At 41.9% G+C, this 20,555-nt stretch overlaps 1 protein-coding gene across 1 annotated transcript in view; it reads right to left on the bottom strand.

Annotated features, from left to right (window-relative positions):
• The window catches only part of CPA6 (carboxypeptidase A6), a 116,059-nt gene extending 97,015 nt beyond the window's left edge, over positions 1–19,044 (bottom strand). Inside the window, exon 1 of the mRNA XM_073329611.2 lies at positions 18,929–19,044. Within this exon, the coding sequence (XP_073185712.1) occupies positions 18,929–19,044 (116 nt within the window). The remainder of the gene's footprint in view (positions 1–18,928) is intronic.
• Positions 19,045–20,555: the final 1,511 nt, after the last annotated feature.

The following is a 20,555-nucleotide window of genomic DNA, read 5'->3' as shown; positions in this document are numbered from 1 at the left end:
TTGCTTGGGTCACCTGCGCCTAAATCTGGCCCTGGGGACCTCCGTAGATCATCTAGTCCAGTACCCTGCACTCAAGGTAGAACTAAGTAATAACTAGACCATTCCTGACAGGTGTTTGTCTAACCTGTTCTTAAAAACCTCCAATGATAGAGATTCCACAACCTCCCTAGGCAATTTGTTCCAGTGCTTAACTACCCTGACAGGAAGTTTTTCCTAATGTCCAACCTAAACTTCCCATGCTGTAATTTAAGCCCATTGCTTCTTGTCCGAGCCTAAAAGGTTAAGGAGAAAAATTTTTCACCCTTCTCTTTGAAACAACCTTTTATGTACTTAAAAACCATTATCATGTCCCTCCTCAGTCTTCTCTTCTCCAGATTAAACAAACCCAGTTTTTTTAATCTTTCCTCATAGGTCATGCTTTCTAGACCTTTAATAATTTTTGTTGCACTTCTCTGGATTTTCTCTAATTTGGCCACATCTTTCCTGAAAGGTGGCACCCAGAACTGGACACAATACTCCAACTGAGGTCTTATCAGTGCAGAGTAGAGCAGAAGAATTACTTCTCATGTTTTGCTTACAACACTCCTGCTAATACATCCCAGAATGATGTTTGCTTTTTTTGCAACAGTATTACATTGTTGACTCATATTTAGCTTGTGATCCACTATGATCCCCAGATCCCCTTCTGCAGTACTCCTTCCTAAGCAGTCATTTCCCATTTTGTATGTGTGCAACTGATTGTTCCTTCCTAAGTGGAGTACTTTGCATTTGTCCTTATTGAATTTCATCCTATTTTCTTCAGACAATTTCTCCAGTTTGTCCAGATGATTTTGAATTTTAACCCTATCCCCCAAAGCACTTGTAACCCCTCTCAGCTTTGAGGTATCATCCGCAAACTTTATAAGTATACTCTCTATGCCATTATCTAAATAATTAATGAAGATATTGAACAGAACCAGACCCACGACCAATCCCTGTGGGACCCCACTTGATACACCTTTCCAGCTTATCTGTGAACCACTGGTAACTACTCTCTGGGAACAATTTTCTAACCAGTTATGCACCCACTTTATAGTAGCTCCATCTAGGTTGTATTTTCTTAATTTGTTTCTGAGAAGGTATTGCGGGACAGTATCAAAAGCCTTACTAAAATCAGGGTATGCCACATCTACCACTTCCCTGCTATCCACAAGGCTTGTTACTCTGTCAAAGAAAGCTATTAGATTGGTTTGACATGATTTATTCTTGACAAACCCATATTGATTGTTACTTATCATCTTCTTATCTTCTAGGTGCATGCAAACCGAATGCTTGATTATATGCTTCATTATCTTTCCTGGTACTGAAGTTAAGCTGACTGGTCTATTATTCCCTTGGTTGTCCTTATTCCCCTTTTTATAGATTGGCACTATATTTGCCCTCTTCCAGTCCTCTGGAATCTCTCCCATCCTCCATAAGTTTTCAAAGATAATCGTGAATGACTCAGATATCTCCTCAGTCAGTTCCTTGAGTATTCTAGGATGCATTTCATCAGGCCATGGTGACTTGAAGGCAACTAACTTGTCTAAATAGTTTTTAATTTGTTCTTTCCCTATTTTAGCCTCTGATCCTACCTCATTTTCACTGGCATTCACTATGTTAGACATCTGATCTCCACTAACCTTTTTGGTGAAAACTGAAGCAAAAAAGGCATTTAGCACTTCTTCCATTTCCACATTTTCTGTTATTGACTTTGCCCCTGACTGAGTAATGGGCCTATCCTCTCCATGGTCTTCTCCTTAGACTTGCTTCCCAAGGAATCTTACCTACCAATTCCCTGAGTTTGCTAAAGTCTGCCTTCTTGAAACCCATTATCTTTATTCTGTTGTTTTCCCTCCTACCATTCCTTAGAATCATGAACTCTATCATTTCATGATGACTTTCACCCAAGCTGCCTTCCACTTTCAAATTCTCAACTGGTTTCTTCCTATCTGTCAAAATCAAATCTAGAACAGCCTCATTGCTAGTCACCTTCTGAAATAAAAAATTGTCTCCAATACATTCCAAGAACTTGTTGGATAATCTGTGCTCTGCTGTATTATTTTCCCAACAGATGGCTGGGTAGTTGAAGTCCCCCATCAACATCTAGTCCTGTGCTTTTGATGCTTTTATTAGTTGCTTTAAAAAAAAGCCACATCCACCTCTTCTTCCTGGTGGTCTACAGTAGACCCCTACCATGACATTACCTTTGTTTTTTACCCCTTTTATCCTTCCCCAGAAACTTTCAACTGGTTTGCCTATTTCCATCTCAACCTCAGTCCAAGGTTTGTATACATCTTTGATATACAAGGCAACACCTCCTCCCCTTTTCCCCTGCTTAGCCTTCCTAAGCAAGCTGTACCCTTCTATACCAATATTCCTGTCATGTGTATTATTCCACCAAATCTCTGTGAGCCAACTATGTCACAGTTTTGTATATTCACTAATATTTCTAGTTCTTCCTGTTTATGCCCCATACTTCTTGCACTAGTATACAGACTCTAAGATACTGATGCTTTCCCCCCTATAGTTTCTCTTCTCTTTCCTTTGTCTCTGTTATGATTGTTCATGTGCCCCCAGATTCTGACCCTTTGAGTCTCCATGTTTTTGACTTACCTGTAGTCTTTTGTCTCCTGTCCCTGTCAAACCTAGTTTAAAGCCCACCTCATTAGGTTAGCCAGTCTGTATCTAAAAAAAATAGGAGGACTTATGGCACCTTTGAGCTGTAGCTCACGAAAGCTTATGCTCAAATAAATTTGTTAGTCTCTAAGGTGCCACAAGTCCTCCTTTTCTCTTTGCAGATACAGACTAACATGGCTGCTACTCTGAAATCTGTATCTAAAGATACTCTGTCTGGAATTGTAAAAAGCTATTTTCTCACCTATTCCTGACAAGCACAACCTATAAACAGTCTTCCTATTTCTAGGAAAGCAGAGTTTTACGTCATATTATCATCATAATAGAGATACTCTCTGATTTATCTAATAACTGGTCAGGTGAAAACAAAAAGAAATGTTTTGTCAATATTTGTTGTGCTTTCATGGTTTTTTATTTGTTTTACATATTTGTAATCTCTTCAGCTTTTGAAAACTGAATTTTTTTCTCAATGGAAAACTGATAAAATCTCCTCACAGAAAGTTCCTTAGGTTTACTTGGCAGCTTTTTTGTTCAGAATGAAAACTGGGTTAACAAATAGGAGTGTTGAAATCTGAATGCTATGAAAGTCTGAACATACTCAAATGAATGAAATATGCTTTGTCAGCTTTACATTAAAATCGTATGTGAATTGTTATAGTTCTGAGTGAATGCCAGTGAATCCGATGGAATATTTTCCTTAAACTTCTCAACGGAGTGTTTTAACAAGATGACTAGTACAGAACATAACTTCTAAGGATCTCTTAAAGAACAGAAAATTCCCTATAGTTAGGGACTGTAGAATTTGAGTTGAACATTCTGTGTCCCTAATTTTTTGTTTTTTTAGTTAAGTACTTAGCAATTAAAAACTGAAGAGTTTTTTAATGATGCTGTCCCTTCTAATATGATTCTTTTCATTTGTTGAGACTTGTGTTGGTTATGTCTGAGTCACACATACATTTAATTTAAATGTCAGCATTATATTAGGATGTAGTTGTGATTTGAGCTAAAATGACTGGGATTGCACTGAATCACTTTGTAGAGTCTGGAGCAGACATGCCAAACCTGCAAAAAACAAAACAAAACAAACAAAAAAAACCCCAAAAAACCTGCAGAAATTGGGCTTGTTTTTGGCTTAATTGGCTTGTAAGTTGCTTATTGGCTAGTTTTTGGCTTGTAGCTTGTTGCTTGTTTGTCTTGTGACTTGTTGTAGCTTGTTGCTTCTTTTTTTTTATCAGCTCCCGGCAAGCAGGAGTAAGGGGGGGCAAGCAGGGGCAAAGGGCAAGCCGGGGCAAAGGGGGAGAGAGTCAGGAGTGCACCGCGGGCCCAGCACAGTCCCAGACTTGCATGCCATGGGGATCTACTCACATAGAGTGTTGGGATTCTGAGGGATTGCGTTGTTTTGGAATGGGATTTCCTTGATTTTTGGCTTAATGTGAAAGTTGGGGTGCTTATTTACCACGTGAAAGTTTGCAACTGTGGTCTGGAGACTCCTTTATGCCTCAGCCTATGCACTTTAATTCTGAAGATGAAGTTCAACAAAAGAAGATACCTGGTCAGTGGCTCTTGTGGATGGGTGAATAACTGTGTTTGGATATTTGTATTCAGAAGTGCTGGTATTCTAATGATGGCTGGAAACATTCAGTCAGGTAAAAGACTACAGGATAATGCATTTTTTGTTTGTGTGTATATATAATATAAAGATATCAAGGAAGAAATTATGGGATTTTTTCCCCCTCTAAACACACCAATTTGCTTCTATCTACTCCCCAACCAAGTAAAGAACTACTGCAGAATGACTTGGGTCAAAATATTTAAAAGTGGTCTCTGGTTTTCGGTGGCCCAGCTTGACACTTAAGGCCTCATTTTCAGAGTTGCTGAGCACCAAATGGTTTCAGATAATTCAGTACTCCTCAAAATCAGGCTGGACACATAAAATTAGAGACAAATTATGACAAATTTTGGCCGAAGTGAGCCATGTGACTGAGAAGTTAAATACAGTATCTAGATAGAATGCTCTTGTGCATCTGTGAAATTTCCCTCCAACTATTGTTCTGAAAGCTCTGCTCAAATATCTGCAAGATTAATACTTTTTCATTGATATTTGGAAATACGGTATTCTGGATCATAATTCTTACTACATCCCAAATTTAGCATTTGATTTGCCTATCTCTGGTAATTATGTTTTGTGGGGAGAAGGAGAAGCAGGAAATGTTCTGGCCAGAAGATATGACTCTAACTTTCTGCCTTTGCAGAAATCCTCTCTCATTTGTGATAAGACTAATAGTTTAAAGCAATGACACCAGCGGCACATGGCAGTCCAGAGGGCCCATCAGCAGCTAAAGCATATGGCAGATTCAAACGGCTAATTTAGAGCTGACAAGACAAAAGCCTGCGAAGGCTGCCAAAGAACCAGATGTCTTACGGCTGGAAGACTCTCTCTGCCATGTACTGAATCTTTGCTTCTGAGTTCTCTAATTCTTCTCCCAAGGAGGAAAAGGAATGTAATACACTGAGGCATTAACAACCTGCCACAGTCTGTGTGCTACCATGTTCATCAAAATGTTTCTGATCTAATTTTTTAAAAAAATTATATGCTTAAGGTTGCAAAACTCCTTTATTTTTGGTAAAATGAAAAATGCTCTGAAGTGACATACATTCTACTTAAAATGGTGCTCTGGGCTTCAGTGGATTGGTGTCTATTACCAATATTGCTTAATTTATAGGGAGTTATTTGCAACATAGTATCTATGAAATTTTCTGATTTGGTCTAATAAAGTTTGCCCCTGTGGCCAGATTTTATATATATATATATATATATATTTGTACAATTCTGTAGTGAGGGTGACTAACCATGGTCACAGGTTGAATTAAAATGCATACCGGTCCCATTCACTTTGGAGAATTTTATAACCTTTGGATGGACATTCATGATTACGGCCAACTGACCAAAACCTGAATTTGCTAAGCTAATGTGCCCCTAAGTAATTCACATTTTTGAATCAATATCTGCATTTTCCCTCCTAGAAAAACAATATTTCTGTGTTTTTTCAGAAGTGGCAAGAAACAAAGAATAAGGCAATAAAGCTTTTCATTCTACCTGAATAACCAGCAAAATTAGAAGCTCGAAGGAAAAAGAACTTTAAAAAAAACTTTCTGAGGATAAGACTAAAACACTAGGTTCTTGGTGTCCTTTACTCTTTTAGCCGTAATCCATTTTTGGAAGCTTTGTTGTCTTTGACCCTGAGTCTGTAGGGGTTCTGCATGAAGAATTCCCATTTATGTCAATGGATATCCTACATGAAAAGAACTTGCACAAACTGGCTCTGTCGGTCCTACACAGGAAAAATGTCCATGTATTCAATAATGTTTTGTTGGAGTGAGGTTGGTAGCACTGCATATAATAGGTGTTGGAAAGTTAACCACATAATACATGTCCTTAGTCTTTCACTTTAGAAGAACCCAAACCAAACAAACACACAGCCAGATCTTAATGGCCGGTAATTTTTTTGTTTTAAATCTTTTCATAAGACAAAGGTACTTGCAATGTCAAGGGATAACAGTTTGAGTGTAAGCAGATGTGATATCATGAATTTACTTAGTCAAAGAAATGTATTACTAAGAAATTTTCTACATGTAGGGCCTGATTCTGATTTCACTGGTAAAGGTCTCCTGCCATATCTGCATTGTGCCCAGGTTGTCCTACTAATATTCCAGCTGGTGAAACAATATATTTGTATTTTGAAAATTAAGGTTGAGATTAGGACTGAAAGGGGGCTCCAAAAACTCAGAGGGATGGAAGTCATAGATGTCAGATGTGCAAAGGCTGGCTCTTCTTCTGGAGCCAGTCACCAGGAGAGTACACAGAAGTGGAAGAACATAGCAGGCTACCTCTACTTAATTTGTTGGATCCTGATCATTCTCAGGTTATGAATGTGGTTCAAGCAACTGTGCAAACTTCCTGCTACTACCACATTGGACCTTGTTCTTGCCTGCCTTCAGCAATCCTTATCCAATCTTGTTCCTGACTCCTGCTTCGCTCCTGGCCCGCTCCTCACTCCTAGCTCCCACCTTGCTCTTGATCCTCGCCTTCGTCCAGTTCCTGCCTTTTCACCTTGCTCCTGACCATTGGCTACCAATCCTGGCTCTGATCCCTGCCTCCGACTCCAGCCCTGGCATTTGGTATCTGACCCCGCCTCTGATATTCAGGTTCAATTCCTGATCCTGACTTTGGCTGTACTCCCTGGCTCTGGTATTTGGCAGTTGACTCTGGCTCTTACCCCTTCCCTGACCTGGATGCCTGCTTTTCCCCCTTGACCTGACTCCTGCTGAGACCACTAGGCCAGAATGCCCATGTCCCAGTTCCTAACAGATATACATTTTAACTTTCTGTATGCAAGTTGCTCTTGTAAATGTTTTCGCTTACAATTTGGAAGGTTTAAAATATACCCTCTTTTGACAAAAATATTCACATATACACACATCCTCTGAGGTGGTGCTAGATTCATTATCCTCATACCTGTTGTCTTCGGTTATCCATAGAACAAGTCCAGTGTAGGCAACAGTAGAACTACTTTCTCCCACACTTCTGCCACCATGCCACAACCCTGACTTGGTTTGGAAGTAATTCAGTCTCCGTGTTCAAAGGGTCAGATATGCGGGGAGGGGAGAGAAGGCGATGGAGCTCTTCTAAACTCTGTCCACAAAATAAATCTCACACATGTGAGGTGCCAAAATGAAATACCCCTCAAAGTGCAGGCATTTAAAATACAGTCATGTATATGGCTTGGCTCCCCTTCAGTGGGGCTTGAAATATGCCGATGGCTCTGCTACTTTTCTGGGGCCGGGTGCTTTTCCCTCCTCCTTTATTTATTAAAAAATAAATGGCAATATCCTCCTAACACCATCCATTGTGGCACCAAAATGAGGCCTTTGTTCACAGTTAGTTGTGTGGATCAGTGACCCGCTTTCTCATGGGTATTGAAATAGTTAACAACGTTGACATTTAACTTAACAGCTCTGGGCATCTGAGCTAACACTTCCCTGAGATGAACAAGCATTTTACTGCTCTCAGCGCTATTGTTCCTGGCTCTCTGCTGACTCTCACCTCTGCATCGGTTACACTTGGTACACATTTTCTTCACAACCAAAAGAGCTAAAGACCTACTTTTTGTGCAAATGGAAGCCGTGATTCTGGAGACCAATATTGTAGCTTCAGAGAGGTGCCAACACAAACTATAGTCACATCCCAACTGTTTGAATCCCATCCTTGTCCATTCAAATCATCTTAGCATCTCTGCTAAGACTATCAAGCTCAGTGCAAATATTAGCCTACTATCCACAGAATGGAAACCCCCAACTTATTTCAGATACAGTTTAGTTTCTTTCTCTCTCTCTCTTTTGTAGTAAGGTCCTTGTAGAGATGGCTGCTGGGTCTTTGAACAAACCGATAAGACAATTATAAAGAGATTTTGCATAGTATCTCTTGTCTTCCATCCCACTTTAAAAAACAAATTCCAAAATTGAAATAATTGGTATTAATAAGTTTGTCTTCTTAGGCAAAACATTGTTATTAATCAGCTTACCTCTTTTGTCCAAAATAACCATTATTTGGGTTGAATATGATTTACTTTTATTTGTAGAGGACATAAAGAAACAAAGCCCAGTAGTGCAATGCTCTGACCAAACAGGTAGTAGAAATACAGACCTTATGCAAAGAGATTTACAGTTTAGGTTTAGAACAAGATGGGAGATGGATGGGAGACAAACAAATGGGGTGGTGTCTGAGTGCATGGGTAACAAAAAAATGAGCAGCTTTTTCACAGCAGGCTGTAATCTCAGCTCACCACCTGCCTAGCCACTAAACTGACAGCAAGGTCCTTTGAAAATGGCAACTGAGAAAATGAGCAGAAGCCTTCTGTGAAATAATTATTGATGCAAATCACTATGAGGGAAACTACATTCCATCAATGAGATGTTATTTGCCAAAAGATCTGTCCTCAAGCGGCATGTTCACTTTCACTACCACTGTTGCCGGTTTCCCAGCTGATGTTATCAAAGAGCACCTCCCATGTGTTTGTTCCCTGCCTAAGGTGAAATGATGCAGTGTGTATATGGTGTGTATGTTTTTTGTTAAAGTGGGTTAAATCCTATATGGCTATATTTGACTTGTCTCAACCTTAAGAGTGGGAGGACATCTCACAGAAAGAGAAAATTGTTCAGGTCCTTTTATAGTATTTATATTACTCAGAGCTGTGATTAATATTAAACTTTAAGGTTACTGTGGAATTTGTCCCATCAGAGGACAGCTGCCTTCCTCATGGCTAAAGGAATATGATTTAGAAAACTATAAAATGACTATTTGGGAGAAAAAGTGTGCAGTAGACAATTTTCCACTAAAGAATAACATGTAGAAATACATTACACAGGCTCAAAACCAGGCATAGAGCAGCAGTGTTTATTTTCATTATTAGGTTAGGTGCTAAAGTAAAATTCAATTAATAATAAATTCCATGCATTTATTTGAATGTTCAGTTAACATATGCACATGAAAACATAATTGATTCCTATGTCACACATTGCAATGCATGTACAAAATGAATTTATTTCCATGTGCAATCATTTCAATATATAAAGGTGCAGAGGCCAAGATAACATGCATACATTAGTGTACATTTGGTAGGATTGGTACAAACTGTTTTGGAATAGCCTTCCAAGGGAAGCAGTGGGGGCAAAAGACCTATCTGGCTGCAAGATTAAACTTGATAAGTTTATGGAGGTGATGGTATGATGGGATAATATTATTTTGGCAATTAATTGATCTTCAAATATTCATGGTAAATAGGCCCAATGGCCGGTGATGGGATGTTAGATGGGGTGGGATCTGAGTTACTACAGAGAATTATTTCCTGGGTATCTGGCTTGTGAATCTTGCCCATATGCTCAGGGTTCAGCTGATCACCTTATTTGGGGTCGGGAAGGAATTTTCCTCCAGGGCAGATTGGAAGAGGCCCTGGAGGTTTTTCGCCTTCCTCTGTAGCATGGGGCACGGGTCACTTGTTGGAGGATTCTCTGCTCCTTGAAGTCTTTAAACCATGATTTGAGGACTTCAATAGCCCACATATAGGTGAGAGGTTTATCGCAGGAGTGGGTGGTTGAGATTCTGTGGCCTGCATTGTGCAGGTGGTCAGACTAGATGATCATAATGGTCCCTTCTGACCTTAATATCTATGAATCTATATTAATGGCTATGTAATCCGGAATTACATTGCAGTACAGAAATTAGAGCTGCAGAGAGCTATTAAACCATCTAGTCCAGTCTTCTGTCAAAGGACCTTATTTCCTATTATGTCCCTAAACAAATTAACCTGATTCAAAATTTCAAGGAAAATCAGACTTTACCCTCTAGATACTCCAGCTATATAAACTGTCAAAAAAAAACAACCCACCTACATTGTGCATAAAAACAAACCAGTTATGTAGTGATAACATTAGCTTTTATACAGTGATTTTTTTCATCCTTCTAAGTTAAAGGAAAAGTGTACTGTTCCCTGTGCTTCCATTTCCCATTTGTAAAATGGAAAGTGAAGTGACTTGACCAGGTTCACACAAATCAGTGGTATAGCCGGGAAGAGAACACAGGTTTCTAACTCCCAGTCCAGTCTTCTATCCAATGGGCCATACTCCTGTCAGCTGGTGCTATTAAAAGCTAAGAATGCTGACAATAATTTTTAAAGGTTCCATCACAAACTCTTTCTCAGATATTTTTTTCTCTGTGCAATGTTAGCAATAATGAAAAGAAAGCTTCAAAGAACTAAAAACCCCACAGGCTATAGGAAAGCAAGTCTTGAATGTATCTGCTGGTGTTTATTGTATTTAATGCAAAGTTTCTTGTTTTTACAAGCAAGAAAACTCTACTAAAAGTGAGCATTTGACTGTTCCTCTTGGGCATTATGGCCCTGTCTTGCTCTGACATTCCTTTTTTGTGTAACATCTGGTACTTTACTGCACATAGTCTAAAGATAAATACCATACTTGTAATTTGATAAGTTTTAAAAACTACCCTCTTTTAGTTTGGCCATTTATTTAACTATCTTTGCAAGCAGTAAAGTCCTTTTAACCACAATGAATTTTAAAAATTCTTTCCTTGTTTCTCTGAAGCTTGAGCTGTTTTTTGTCTCTGAACAAGTCATGTTTCCAAACAGGATGGATGAACTATTAATTGCTGAGTATATCTTGATAATTATTTCTTCTGTGGTGGTGCTGCCAAAATGGGTCATCCTGGTATCATGCCTGTACTCCCCCAGTTCATACAATTCTTTGTCCTTTTTTAACAGACACTGATCATTTAGCAATTTAGCTGCCAATATGTCAGTAACTTTAGATAAACCTGAAAGCTGGTAAATGTTATCACTGATAGGATGAACCTTTTAAAATGCTGAATGTTGTTTGCCTTGATCGCATATAATGTGACAATTTATCTTTGAAAACTGGGACTAGTTGTCAGGGCCTAGCCTAGTCAGGTTTGCAAGAATATGTTTTTGTCTCATGTGTTTTGTTTTTTGATTGGAAACCCAGGCAGATTCTGGCCATTTGTCATGCCCCCATTTAAAGTGACGTTAGTCCTTCAAGTGTTCTATAAGCTTTAGAGTAGGAGTTTTGCCTGTAGCAGGATTTCAGGACAGTTTCTGATGTGGGCTTATACAGGTGTCAGCTCTCACTTTGGCAACTGTAGGCTTCTTTGGTCTCAAAGAAGAGAATGTAGGATTTACTGAAAATTGCTTTCTGAATGAAAATCAATATTGATAGGAAAAATAATTATAGGCTAATTGGGAGGAGAAGAGGAAAAAATATAATGTTGGGATGGGGGGTTGTTTCTGTTGGGATAGGGGTGTACACATGACTTACACTGCAGGGGAAATTGTCTGTCTTTACCTCCTGCCTAGCAACAAAATAAAATGTACTGTTAGAACAAAGCTAAGTGTATGCTTTCAGTTTCCAGTGCTATCTGCATAGTCGTAAATATTAATTTTGCTTACATTAATCTGTAACTATTTGACAGGTCACCAAACTATGACAACATATTGATTTTTTCCTTCATTCTTTGCCTTTTCATTGTGTAGATTTCATTAAACATGTTAAATATTTAAAATTTTAATACAAAAAAGGAATAGATTTTTTTTATCTTCATAGATGTAATATTGTATAAGGGACGGGAGGGGACAGGAAGTACATTATCTAGGTACAACTTCTGAAAAATGGGTATAATGAGATTTAACTCACAAAGATATTGAGAACGCATTATTTGTATTTACATAATACCTTTTATTGAGGATATCTATTACAAACTATAATTTTGTGCACTGTGTGGGTCTAGGGCCTTGCCTACACTAGACCAATCAATTGGTTGTTCTGTACCATGTTAAATACAAATGATTCAGGGTCCTGTTGGTACCCACCCTGAATTGGTGTAAGGTCTGCTCTGGCCTCCACATAATGGCTGCCTTATGCCGATTGTGGTGGCCATTGTTTTTAGATGTCAGGATTTCAGGCAAACTCTGTGCATGTTGATCGTGCAGTAGGATTTTATTTCACCGCAGCTGGCCAGTATACCAAACGTATGGAAAAAAGTGTAGAATTTTATTTCCCTCTCTTTCCATATGCCTGTGTCCCAAACCCCTTGATTTTTGCAAAGAAATTTGCTCATTCTTGGGCTCTCTTCTTTCCTTGCAGGATACAAGTAACAACCATTGTCATCAGTGGGAATTATTCATATCTTTCAGGGAGAGACTTGGACATCAGATGTTTTTTCAACACACATTGTCACAAACATTTATTTGTATTACAGTAGGGCTCAGAATTATTCCCTTGCTAAGGGATTGCGATAGGTGCTGTATAAACACACATGAAGATGTGGGGCAAAATTTTCAAAGTCACTATGTATCTTAGGAAAATGGGACTTAGATACTTACGTCCAAGGGCTGGGGAAGGGGGATGTCTGGGATATGGTTGCAAGGGCTTGGCTTGGTTGTAACTGGAGATAGTTGCTCAAGGGAAGACCATAGACAGCCCCCTATGAACTCTTCCTGCTGCTGCTACTGTTTTCCACAGAGGTAGAGTGGAGTTTGGTGCTAAGTGTGGATCCCTCCAGGTTGGGGGGTCTGAAAACAAGGGGTTTCTCCTTTTTAGATAATTTTAACTAAAACTCATCATAAAAGTGTCATGTACTTGTTCTTGCAAAAAATGCTCAGTACCACGCATAGAACATTACATTTTTTAACTTTTTATATTCCTTTTTCATATATAATTATATACAAGGGACATTTGAAGGTCAGTGGGATCCGATCTTATACTTCCTAAAGAACCATTCTTTTTGGAAGACCATAATGCTTTGGGACTTCCCCAACCTACCTGCATTGTATTCTGACCAGTTATGCAAATTACAGTACAAAGGAGGGAAAGCACAGCTAAAAATTCTCCAAAAGGTTGATCTAATCCAATATCTTTTTTAGGTAGAGAGGAAACATTCATGGATTAAGCATCAAATTTGAAATGCCTAGACTTAAAGGAGCAAAACTTTCAAATTTTGGCAGTATTGATTTTACCCTTCATCCTTCAGAAGGAGATAAATTGAATGCCAGGCAATTTACAATGTATTGGGATTTCAGATGATGAGACATTAAAAAATCAGAGCCATGTTGCTAGGAGCAGAGTGGGGCTAGAGCGCTCAGAACCACTGTGGATCCCAGAGATCCAGGCTGATCTCAGAAATCAGTGGGTTTTGTGGCCAGATTTCTAGAAGGGGATGCTTTAAGTACTATGAAAGCCCTCTAGTTGTGCTCACAGTGTTCCATGATTTGGAAGTTGCCAAAACCACAGTATGTATGTAGCTTCCATGTTTGTGTACAGCTGGTAAACATGGTTATTTGGGACATAACTCAGCCACTGTGACTTCTTTTTGTTGTGTTTTAAACATAACAAAACAAACCACCCTACCACCCCGTTTGTCCTCAGATTACAAAATTTGGAAAAAAATGCCACAAAGGGAATTGTACAATTCTCCTCCCACCTTCGACAACAGGATCTCCTCTCAAGCCTTGTTCCATAAGAGGGAGGAATCCCCCAACCATTGTGTGTAAAGCACCACAAGAATACAGGCACTATACCATAGTATATAAATGTAATACTCATTAAACTATCTGAACTTTGACTGAATGTTCCCAGTTTTGCTAGCTGCTGATCATCTACAAGACATGGTTATGCATACCCAGAATAATTAATAACACCAATCTGAAATAAGCAAACTTCATGGAATGTGATGCACTAGCCATGTAGCCATGTCTATGTATGTCATATTTTTGGTTTTAAAGAGTTTTTCTTTCTCTTTTCAAGTTCTCCTACCTGTTGTCGGCCTCAGCATCATTTTTAGACTCTGTAGGTACCTAATTACTTATGAGTCTGAGCAAATGTGTCATGTAGCTAGCCAAAAAAAATTGGCAACGCAACTGGTATGTGTGATTGCCACTCTTTCTGTGCCTCGCATTTCTATTGAGATGAATGAACTCTAGTTATAACACCCAACACCGCAGTTGCAAATTGGGGTTAAAACCCCAAACCGCTTTAGCTGATGGATGAGTTTCCTCAGTTTTTCAGCCCACGCCTCCATTCGATGGTTTGAGGCAGGATTGCTGGCACTGTTCTGGAAATAACTGTAGCAAAACTCCTCAGAGCAGCAGGATGGGTTGGAAAGGTAGTGTCACAGCTGCTTCGGGGGGAGGGGGAATTTGCACAAATGCCGAGGAGCAAGTGGAGGGAATAGAGCTGACCTAGGAAAGATAGTGAACTGGGGATGTACCTTTGACTTCACAGGTCTTGACCACTGACAGGAGCTGACTCTTTTCCCAAGTGGCAGTGGCTATTAGAAAGCCCTTCTGTTCTTTGGCAGCAACAGCTGCTCCTCTCCTACACCTGTCTGCAACTCCATTCTGTTCCCTCCCTGTCTGTTTCCCCTGATATCTCTGAAGGCGTTCGGGAAAGGAGTACATGAGAGTATCAGCAGCTATAGGTCAGAGTCCCAGCTGAACATCTGCAATTGTCTTCCTGCCTCTTGGTGCTGCTTTGAGTTCTGCTACAGCCATCCCCAGAGCAGCACCAGTACTCCTGCCTCAGATGAAGTCTTTTTATTTTTAAAAAGAGGGTTTTTATCCTCAAGCCCCCATTATGGATTTGTTACACTTAAAGCTGTGCCTGTCACATAGATACCGCAATGACGACAGGATGCTACAGCTATACCTGAATACTTTAGATCAGGGGTGGGCAAACTTTTTGGCCTGAGGGCCGCATCAGATTTCTGAAATTGTATGGAGGGCCGGTTAGGGGAGGCTGTGCCTCCCCAAACAGCCAGGCATGGCCCAGCTCTGGCCCCATCCAACCCCATCTGCTTCTCACCCCCTGACAGTCCCTCTGGGACTCCTGCCCCATCCAACCCCCCTGTTCCCTGACAACTGCCCCCCGGGGACCCCTGTCCCATCCACCCCCCTGCTCTCTGTCCCCTGACCACCCTCGGACCTCCCTAACTGCCCCCCCCACCCCATCCAACTCCCCCCTCTCCTTCCTGACTGCCCCCCCCCGGGACCCCTGCCCCATCCAACCACCCCTTCTCCTTGACCGCTCCCAAACCCCCTGCCCCTGACTGCCACCCACCGCCTCATCCAACCCCCCCTCTCCTTCCTGACTGCCCCCCCGGGACCTTTGCCACATCTAACCACCCCTTCTCCCTGTCCCCTGACTGCCCCCAGAACCCCTGCCCCTGATTGTTCCCCGCCACCCCATCCAACCCCACCTCTCCTTCCTGACTGCTCCCCCAAACCCTGCCCCCACTCAACCACCCTGTTCCCTGCCCTCTGACTTCCCGGACCCCTATCCACACCCCCACCCCCTGACCACCACCCCTGAACTCCCCTGCCCTCTATCCAACCCCCCTCCCCTGCTCCCTGCCCCGTGACCGCGCTGCATGGAGCAGCAGTGGCTGGTGGTGCGGCTGCACCAGGACAGGCAGCCGCCACGCAGAACAGAGCACCGGGTCACGCCAGGCCCCACAGCTGCGCTGCCCTACGAGCTCGCTGCTCCGCCACCCAGAGCATTGCGCCGGCGGAGCAGTGAGCTGAGGCTGTGGCGGGAGGGGGAACAGCGGGGGAGGGGCTGGGGGCGAGCCTCCCGGACCAGGAGCTCAGGGGCTGAGCAGGATGGTCCCGTGGGCCATTGTTTGCCCACCTCTGCTTTAGATTGATAAATTTCTTTAAAAGAAAGTGAGGGGTTGGTGGTGGCAGCATCCCTTTTTACAGTGAACAGAGAAAAACTGTGTCCCTTTCTTGACTGTTGTTCTTAAGAGCACTTCACTAATCCATGGCTGTCAAACGAGTTCAGTAATGATAATCACACCTGCTCAATTGTTGCAATTCTGTACAGTTTATAATCTGGAGCACAGAAAGGATCAGTGAAATAAAGTGATTCTGCCCAGGCCCAAGACCTGTTGAGAGAGGCTTCAGAAGTGCAAGAGATACCTGGCATCTTAAAGGGATCTTTTCAATTTGAAAAATCATATTTGTCTGATTTTTTTAACTTACTATTTTCACAAGTAACACTTATGGCTAATATAAATGAAAGAAAGTAAAGGGGGAAATATTTTTCTAGTTTGCTCTATGCATTTGACAGCACTTTGCGACTAGTAAATTTCTCTGTGTTTGTTGCACACACCCAGATCCTGTAAGCTTATCGGAACTGGGCTAACTTCTGTAGGAAGGACCATATTCCTGGGTCTCGCTGTGTGGAGTAGTATGCAGGATAGGGGCCATATAATGCAGATAGTTGTTTGTGCGGGTCTTTCAAAAAGCAACAGGAGAAGAAGTAAAAAAACAAAAACCAAAAAAACACGTAAGAAAATATGCTTGTGAACCCAATTAGCAGAGGGAGTTGGGGTCACGTATTATACCTAGGGTTGGGCATCTCACCATTCCAAAAATATTTGGTTAACTGACCAGTCAAATAATGTAAAAATGGTCAAATAGTTTAAAGCACTAATTTATTTGAACAATAACAACAGTAAGACTTGTGGTCTTCAATAGGCTTAGACTTTGGTAGATACTTATGCCTAATTGAAAAACACTAAGTCTCCTTGCCCACGTCTCCTCCTTGGTAAAGAATCTCTAACCAGTATTAAAGGGGATTAAAACTGAATCCTTACCAGCAGGTTTTTTTAGTTAATAATAATAATAATGTTAATAATAATAATATAATAATAAAGTCAAACTAAATAACTGGGTTAACGTGCACCGGTGAAAAACCCTAATAGCATCTTTCCCTGTTGATTTGGCTCATTGTGTTCAAACTAGTTTGTAATTTATCACTTTCTTTAAAGCAAGTTTTACTGTTTTATTATTTTAACCGAATTATTTTAACTCCATTTTATTGTGTTTCACATTTTTCGGAGTTCTAAAAAATGAAAGAATTGTGCCATGATGTACTCAGAAAGGAGCACCGCGTAAATGAGGGCATTCTCCCTGGTATATCTGACAATATTTGATTATGATAAAGAAATAATAGGCAGTCAATTGACATTATTTGACTTATCAATTGACTGGCTTGCAAAGCCTAATAGTGCCTGAAACTACTTTTGACTTTCTGTCTTAATTGATTAAGTTTTAACTTGACTGTCTCATTTAAGCCTAGAAGATACATACAAGACATTTTCAATATATTATAATATATATAACTGGTACTCATGAAAGGTGCCAGATTCACAGTACTGGGAAACTGAACTCCTCCCTATTTATCTGCAAATAAATGCAGTACAGCCATAATGTAAAGACAATCACTTCTGGGGATAAGGCCACAGAGAGCCATAAATCCTTCAATGAGCTCCATGTGGGTGGAACCCGGCACTGACACACAGCTTATTGTAGGATCCTGGCGTCAGAGGGGAATTCCGTCTCTCTGTCCACCCCTCTCTGATACTGCCAACAAGAGTGCTTGTTTTTTGAGATGTTGATGCCTATGCCTTGACACTCGGCCTGAGACGGCAAAACAGCTGTCACATGTTAAGTACTTTCTGTCACTACTGGTGACCTAGAGGTGAAAGGCTTCATATCACGTTACCAGTTCCCATAGCCAGCCATTCCCTGGAGCCTAGGGTATGGCTTTTAAACTTCAGTAAATGTGGTTTCAGCAGTGGAATTAATGTACCTAGTTGACTGCTTTAATAAAATAAAAGTGGAAATACAGTTCTTACTTCCAGGGTTACTTGTGCTGATTAAGAAATTTGCGGATCAGTTTTAATGAATTTTATACTATTTGTGGAAAATACACCATTTTGCTACTAGTATACTACTATGTTTAGCAATCCCCCTATCTTTGGTTAGAAATTAATGGATGATGTTACCACATCTATTGATGATAATATTATTTTGGTTAAATACTTAATAAAGATCTATTCCACAAAAAGTGTATGTAGCCGTATATATGTGCCCTTACTGAAAAGTCTAGCATAGTAAGAACACCCAGGGCCCAACGATGTTACACAGTCTTTCACTGATATGTAGACCATACTGTCCCCTTTCTAACACAAAGATTACTCTTAAATAAGCAAAGGTCTAATTTTAAATAATGTAAAAATACCACCAAAATCTCTTATAGCTAAATTAATCAGTTTCCCTTGATGTTTTGGATTTGATATTTTTTTTTGCATTCAGTAAGATTATTTTACTTTCTCTTAACCAGTTCATTAAGTTTCAGAAAACATGTACATTCACTTTTACAAGAAATGCAAACTTCCATTGCTTTAGAATAAAATGCAGCCTCCCTCCGGGTTTTTTTTTTTTTAAATCCTCTGTGAAAAAGGAAAATTCTTGTTTCTAAATAGACAGGTCATATTCGTGCAATGCAAATGCTTTGGAGGTAGCATCCTTCATACTTAAGTATTAGCGTGTGTGTGTGTGTGATATTACCAAAAAGAGCACTAGAGCATAATGCATTTAAGATCCGGTGTAAGGCAAAAAGTTAAGGGGGGTGGGGGGAATAGCCAGATTCCTACCGCTAACATGGCTAGATCTTAGAGGAGAGAGAAAAAGGCGATCTGAGTATTTCGTGGGTGGTTGCTGTTTTAGTAAGTAGGGGTGTTTAAGCCGACCCCCCTAACCAGTAAGGACAAGTCCAGGAGCTCATCAATCCCAGTGCAAACAGGAGGTGTGAGTAGTGCAACGCGAGCTCGAAGCGGACTTACCCGGCGTAGCGGTTGTTGTAGAGGTAGCTGTGCGCGGGCACCCAGGTCTTGAGGAAGAGCAGACAAAGCGGCAGAAGAGCAGCTCTCCGGCCAGTGGGAGTCACAGGGAGGTTCATGCTGCGAGGAACCAGGGATGCACTTAAGCGCCCCGCTGCAGCAGCCCCGCCGCGTCCAGGTGGCTGGCAGCTCCCATGCACACAAAGCAGCAGCCCGCGCCGATCTCCCGGGCTGGGGGGGGGGGGGGGGGGGGGGGCGGGGGGGACAGGGCGGGGGAGGTGTCGCTGGTCTGCACCAGTAGCTAAGCGGATGAAGAAAGTTGCGGGTCGGGGGTTGCCTGTCGGCGGCAGGAGCCGGGTCGGGCTGGGGCTGGGCCCTGGGGACGGGCAGGGGGCAGGAGAGGGGCACCAGGCACGGGTGAGGCAGGCAGGCGCCCGCCCGTGTGAGCTAGCCCCAATATGCCGCTGCAGTCTCAGCGCCAAGGGGAGGGGATGGGCAGCCACAGCTGGAGCGGCAGAGGGCAGAGCAAGAGGGAGGGCGGCGGTCAGGGGGGCTGGTGCTTGGGGCGAGCAGCTGCATCCCAGGTGTCTCCCCCCGCCGCCCCCCGGAGGAGGATGCGCTGGGAGCGAGGGGGTTCCTTGGGATGTGACTGTGCCCGGTCCAGGGGCTCCCTGCCCCTCACAGATCTAAACGGCCTCCACGCGGAGCGTGTCCCGGGGTGGTGCCGGCGATGGAGAGTCCCCCTGGCACACGCTGACCCCCGGCTTTCCCCTGGCATTTGGCAGTTTCACGGGCACTGCCTCGTGCGGTGCACGCCTGGGCGCTGCTGCCGCCCGGGCCAGGCAGGGTTAACCCCGGGCACATGCTTTGGAAAGCTCCTGGAGGCACGCGGCGAGTCGATGGCATTTGGTCAGCCAAAGGAGTTCAAAACGTTGCTGGGACGAGAGCTTCTTTTCCGGTGAGCGAAATGATTTGGCCTTTCGGTCAACGAGGAACATGATCTGCTTTGTTAGGGCCACTGGGAAAGCCACCAGCCGTGCTCTTATTCTGTGCCTAGCCACCAGCCTAAAATAAATCGCCCCCAGGCAGGAGCGATGTGTGGTGTTATGTTACTCCGGGACAGATCCAAACCGAATATTTTAGGCAATACCGTATGTTTTATAACGGGGCAGGCCTGACTGCCGGCTCCCCGCACCTTACTCTTCCGGTGGTGGCACAAACAAATCTTGCAATGCTTGGCCTGTAAAAGAGAGACGGTTAACACACCATAAGTGTCATTGCTGGAGATTATTTCAAGTGTTTGTTAGTCCTAGAGGGGATTTTTAATGAAAGATAAACTTCCATACAATGTCAAGAGTGGAGAAAGGCAATTAGAAGTGGTGAAGGAGAGAAAAAGATGCATTGGACAGTTGTAAGCAGTGTTCCCTCTAATTTTTGACGGGCCCTGTGCGTGCAGAAATTCTTCTGTGCAAATTTTTGAAGCAGAGTTCAAATTTGTGCACCATGAGGCAAATGCACCCAAGTGAGTAAAATGCGTATACATTTAATTTGCAATTTGTGATAATAATGGTTTTACACCATGTTATTTTATAAATGCCATTTTAAAATACTTAGAAAAAGGAGATTTAAC

Source organism: Lepidochelys kempii, chromosome 2 (genome assembly GCF_965140285.1).
Source record: "Lepidochelys kempii isolate rLepKem1 chromosome 2, rLepKem1.hap1, whole genome shotgun sequence".
In the NCBI taxonomy this organism is placed as follows: domain Eukaryota; kingdom Metazoa; phylum Chordata; order Testudines; family Cheloniidae; genus Lepidochelys; species Lepidochelys kempii.
The sequence above is the reverse complement of the archived record's forward strand: the minus strand, read 5'-3'. Positions and strand labels throughout refer to the sequence as shown.